The sequence below is a fragment of the Polypterus senegalus genome, chromosome 12, assembly GCF_016835505.1.
Source record: "Polypterus senegalus isolate Bchr_013 chromosome 12, ASM1683550v1, whole genome shotgun sequence".
NCBI classification, from domain to species: Eukaryota; Metazoa; Chordata; class Cladistia; order Polypteriformes; family Polypteridae; genus Polypterus; species Polypterus senegalus.
The window spans coordinates 24194470-24200469 of record NC_053165.1 but is presented as its reverse complement, the minus strand read 5'-3'; the positions used below and the strand labels follow the sequence as shown (position 1 = coordinate 24200469).

The following is a 6000-nucleotide window of genomic DNA, read 5'->3' as shown; positions in this document are numbered from 1 at the left end:
TTTTATTTATATTTCCAGGTTTTGTTATGCAGCATGTTCATATTTGAATTTGTATAATTTTGAAAGGATATATTTTTATGGAGAGCAAAATCTTTTGGAATATTTAAAATCTAAGTTTATTTTTTATATAAATTTACATAAGAGTAAAGAAATTTGAATGTTTGTTCTTTTAAGTTATTTAAGGTTTGAGTTGATTTATTCACGAATAATATTCCTGTCTGGTTTTACCATTCCTACCAAAGATATTTCTGTCGACTAAATAAAAATTCCTTCCATTTAAAATTTAAATAGAACTTGAACAAATACGATAGTTCATAAGTAAGAGCGGGAGTTATCAGTTTTAACAAGCAGCGTATTGCACTGATACGAAATAGCTGTGTGTGTATATATGTATGTATGTATATGTATATATATGTTTATATATATGTGTGTGTGTGTATGTATATATATATATGTGTGTGTATGTATGTATGTATGTATATATATGTGTATATATGTAGATATATATATGTATGTGTAAATATATATATATATATATATATATATATATATATATATATATATATATATGACAGCAACACTCATCACTCACAACAGTGACAAAACAATTACATTGACAATCATGTTACGTTATTTTCAAAATGTTTCCTTTTCTTTTCATTGCTTCTTTAACACACTACTTCTCCGCTGCGAAGCGCAGGTATTTTGCTAGTTTTACATACAATTTCATTTAAATAATGAATACTGTTAATAATTACACACATGGGGGTGTCACGGTGGTGGAGCGATAGCACTGCTGTCTCGCAGGGAGTTATGTTGCTGGTATTTCCTGCTTGTATTCCACACTGTGCTCCGGTTTTCTTCTAAAGATATGCAGATTTGGGGATTTAGTGCCGCTAAAATGACACTAGTGTATGTGTGTGCTTGTATTCACCTTGCGATGAGCTGAGGCCTCGTCTAGGGATTGTTTCTCACTCGTGCCCAATGCTTGCTGGAATAGACACATCCCTGGATTTAATCAATAAACATAATTTTCAGAGATATTGCGGTAAAGTATCATCAGAATTTAATGAGCGTTCTAGGCAATTTACAACACAGAAGAGCTGAACATGTTCTCACCGTGATAATATCTTGCACTGCCACCTGGTGGATTCCTCCAGATTTACGTAAAGTATGCACGCAAGAATAAACACTACAACGCTTGCGTAGCAGGAGCGTCCGCTGCAGCATGCGTCGCGTGAAGTATAACTCCGGCCTTACTCCGATGGCCTTGCTTCTCTCTCTCAGGGGATCGATTTGCTCTCAATCCTACTTTTTGTAAAAATTGATTGATTTGTATGGAATGATTGCAATAATATTAAATAAAATGTAAAAAAAAAAAAAAGAAAAAGTAAAACCATACATTGTAATGATTTAAAAGGTTGACACCCTAGTAGCATATAAGAATATATATGCTTTAGTTCCACATCTCTACTTTTTAAATGCTTAAACCAAAAAGCACTCCTGGACTAACCTTTTCTATAATCTTTGCCATGTATTCAGTGCATTGATCCTCCAGCCGTGAAAGTCTAAACAGCCTGGCCGTTTTCCAGATGTTAAGTACATTATCCTCTTTCAGGGTCTGGGCAAAGATTTTACCACATAGCCTTTTCAGTCCCGGCAATAAGTACATGTCTGCCACACACAGTACATCGTACACATTTTCTGGAGAAAGCTAGAGTGGAAGAAACAGGAGGAATATTTAAAATTATATTAAGAATTCTTCATTGTTCCACAGGGTGCTTGTGGATAATTTGTGACCACTGCTCAGAAGATTAAAGCTCAACCAAAAGTAGACTTACAACATGACAATGACCTTAAATATACTAGTAAATTTACTAGAAAAAAAGACTGAAAAGAAAGCAGGTTCTGGAATGGCCAAGTCAAAGCCCAGATGTTCATCCGTTCAAGAGTAGGAGGGGGTGGGTTGGGGCAGAGTTAAAACAGGATATGCACACAAGATACCCCTTAAACATCAAACAACTGAAAGAATTCTGCAGAGAGGAGTGGCAAAACGTTTTTCCAAGTCTATGTCAGACACAAGTTGTTTCTGCCAAAGGGGGTAATACCCAGTCAAAAGGTGGACTTATGGTACAGTGCACCCGGAAAGTATTCACAGCGCATCATTTTTTCCACATTTTGTTATGTTACAGCCTTATTCCAAAATGGATTAAATTCCTTTTTTTCCTCAGAATTCTCCGCACAACAACCCATAATGACAATGTGAAAAAAGTTTACTTGAGGTTTTTGCAAATTTATTAAAAATAAAAAAAACTGAGAAATCACATGTACATAAGTATTCACAGCCTTTGCTCAATACTTTGTCGATGCACCTTTGGCAGCAATTAGAGCCTCAAGTCTTTTTGAATATGATGCCACAAGCTTGGCACACCTATCCTTGTCCAGTTTCGCCCATTCCTCTGCAGCACCTCTCAAGCTCCATCAGGTTGGATGGGAAGCATCGGTGCACAGCCATTTTAAGATCTCTCCAGAGATGTTCAATCGGATTCAAGTCTAGGCTCTAGCTGGGCCACTCCAGGACATTCACAGAGTGGTCATGAAGCCACTCCTTTGATATCTTGGCTGTGTGCTTAGGGTCATTGTCCTGTTGAAAGATAAATCGTCGCCCCAGTCTGAGGTCAAGAGCGCTCTGGAGCAGGTTTTCATCCAGGATGTCTCTGTACATTGCTGCAGTCATCTTTCCCTTTATCCTGACTAATCTCCCAGTTCCTGCCGCTGAAAAACATCCCCACAGCATGATGCTGCCACCACCATGCTTCACTGTAGGGATGGTATTGGCCTGGTGATGAGCGGTGTCCGTTTTCCTCCAAACATGATGCCTGGCATTCACACCAAAGAGTTCAATCTTTGTCTCATCAGACCAGAGAATTTTGTTTCTCATGGTCTGAGTCTCCTTCAGGTGCCTTCTGACAAACTCCAGGCGGACTGTCATGTGCCTTTAACTAAGGATTTTGTTTCTCATGGTCCGGAGTCACCTTCAGGTTCCTTCTGGCAAACTCTAGGCAGCCTGCCATGTGCCTTTTACTAAGGAATAACTTCCGTCTGGCCACTCTACTATACAGGCCTGATTGGTGGATTGCTGCAGAGATGGTTGTCCTTCTGGAAGGTTCTCCTCTCTCCACAGAGGACCTCTGGAGCTCTCACAGAGTGACCATCTGTTTCTTGGTCACCTCCCTGACTAAAGCCCTTCTCCCCCGATCGCTCAGTTTAGATGGCCGGCCAGCTCTAGGAAGAGTCCTGATGGTTTCGAACTTCTTCCACTTACGGATGATGGAGGCCACTGTGCTCATTGGGACCTTCAAAGCAGCAGAAATTTTTCTGTAACCTTCCCCAGATTTGTGCCTCGAGACAATCCTGTCTCGGAGGTCTACAGACAATTCCTTTGACTTCATGCTTGGTTTGTGCTCTGACATGAACTGTCAACTGTGGGACGTTATATAGAGAGGTGTGTACCTTTCCAAATCATGTCCATTCAACTGAATTTACCACAGGTGGACTCCAATTAAGCTGCAGACACATCTCAGGGATGATCAGGTGAAACAGGATGCACCTAAGCTCAATTCTGAGCTTCATGGCAAAGGCTGTGAATACTTATGTACATGTGCTTTCTCAATCTTTTTATTTTTAATAAATTTGCAAAAATCTCAAGTAAACTTTTTTCACGTTGCCATTATAGGGTGTTGTGTGTAGAATTCTGAGGAAAAAAATGAATTTAATCCATTTTGGAATAAGGCTGTAACATAAGAAAATGTGGAAAAAGTGATGCACTGTATATGTGTTCATTTTTACATTTTTTCCCCCCAATTACATCACATTTATCTAAAGATATAAAAATTTACTTTACTTAAATGGTATGTCCATATTTGTTATTAAAAAAAACAAAAAACACAACACTTCATGTGGTGTACCTAACTCACATAATTGTATATATGCACACTCACTCACACACACAGAGAAGTGCATATACCATTTGTGATTCTTTATAAATAAATAAAAAAAAAAAAATGAGTCTGATATTGCCTTTTTATGTGTTAAGTTTTATTTATTGCCGGCTGCTGGTATTAAAATTACCACCATCATTAGTTTATAGAAGCACAAATTTCATTTAAATATTTATACATTACAACAAATGTGAACCTGAACATGGTAGAGGTTTGTGATACATAATTAGTACAAGTTAATACTGCATTAATCACAAGTTATAATTCAAGGACATGGATAAAACTGCACGTTTTATTTTCTATATATGCTGCTCAATTTGTTACTTTATTATGTTGCCATACTCTCAGTAATTTAAGCCTAGATTGCAGAAGTCATTTGAACTACCGTATATACTCGCGGATAAGTTCTCCCACGGATAACTCGGGACTTGATTTTACCGTATAATTTCTGGTATTTTATAATGTTGATCATATAAGTCGAATGCGGAAAACCTATGCTATTGGTTTAAGAGATTATGATATGCTAACGCCCACCTGAAAGAGTAACCACAGAGCACACTGCCTTTTTTTTCCTATGTGGGTGCGGCAATGTGCTGTATCAGTATGTGCTCCTAACCTCCCCCTCTACTGTGCCTACGTGATCACACCGTAATATCCAAAATATTCTGAAGCATCACACCCTCATACACCTTTATCATAAGAGCATCCCTTACCTAAGATGGAGCGTTCGATCAGAAGAAAATATGTAGCTGGTTTTAAATTAAAAGTCACTGAAGTGGTGAAAGAAATTGGTAACTGTGCTGCTGCAACAAAATTTGATGCGTCTGAGAAACTGATGCAAGATTGGAGGAGGCAAGAAGATAAAAGTTTAAGTGTTGCATTTTTGAATGGGTGTAGAAGTCGGGATCTGATTTTATGATTTGATTTTTTGGGTTTCAAGACCCGACTTATACATGAATATATACAGTAAACGTATACAGCATTTCTATATTATGTTGCAAGTGTGGTTAAAAACATAAAATATTTCAGCAACGATCCCAAAAATATAACTTTTTTTATATAAGGATATTCTGCATCAATAGTCATCTTTATAAACTGCAAACTGAAAGGGAGAAAAACTATTTCTAGGAGAGGAAAAAATGAACAGAACCAGCAGCCTACCTCTGTGTCATCACTGTAAATGTAGTATAGCACCCTGATAAAAATATCCTTTGTTATATTTTGAAGGGTCACTACTGGAATGCTGGGCTGAGACTGCATTGCTTGACTTTCACAGAAATGATCCTCCAGAAGGGCTCTGAAGTAATCACTACGACCACAGAAAAATACCTGTTGGTACAAACACAGAAAAAGACAGTGAGGAAATACAAATGTTCTATGTCATATAAATGTGGGTTTACAGCAGCCACAAACACCCACTTTGTGCTACAACAAGCAACAGGTCTGGTTATGCCAGCAACAAAAGCTAAACACATGGTAAGGCGGAGATAAAAAAAAAAATAACACTTCCTTATTTTCATATATCAAATCTTTCTCTCGGTTATAAAAAGAAATCCTAGAAAGCAAAAGCAAGGATCTTCTCGGAAGTTCTTCGGTAGACATTTAAAAGACCCGCGAGACAAGAGACTTGCCACGGAGCGTCTCACGGGGAGCGTAAACATGAGACTTAGTGCCAAGAGATTGTTCCAGGGCCGTCTCGCGGGGATGTGAAACATGAGATTCTTGCAAGACAAGCCCTACTTACAAAAGATATAACAGCACACCCATCAAAAAACAGTCAGTCGCATTAAAAGCACGTAGTGCACACAGATCCTGTGCTCTCAACACATATAAAGCGTATAAGGACAATACGGAGAATAAAAGACCCAAAGGCGTTGGAGAGAAAAAAAAAAAAGGCAGATAAATTATAAAAGCAGTCAAATTCGAAAGGCTCAAACAAACAATGGCGCGATACAAATGCAGAGCAAGGGATAGAATATGAAAGCAGTAAAAATCAAAA

At 38.0% G+C, this 6000-nt stretch overlaps 1 protein-coding gene across 4 annotated transcripts in view; it reads right to left on the bottom strand.

Moving 5' to 3' along the window:
• abtb1 (ankyrin repeat and BTB (POZ) domain containing 1) overlaps positions 1 to 6000 on the bottom strand; it is a 40410-nt gene that overhangs the window by 11854 nt on the left and 22556 nt on the right. For 2 of the 4 annotated variants that reach the window (XM_039773234.1, XM_039773237.1), the window contains exons 10-11: positions 5163 to 5330; positions 1514 to 1714 (exon numbers count right to left, since the gene is read on the bottom strand). In XM_039773234.1, coding sequence (XP_039629168.1) covers positions 1514 to 1714; positions 5163 to 5330 — 369 coding nt within the window. Of the gene's footprint in view, positions 1 to 1185; positions 1312 to 1513; positions 1715 to 5162; positions 5331 to 6000 lie in introns of those variants that run through there. The other 2 variants (XM_039773235.1, XM_039773236.1) reach the window with 2 other exon arrangements.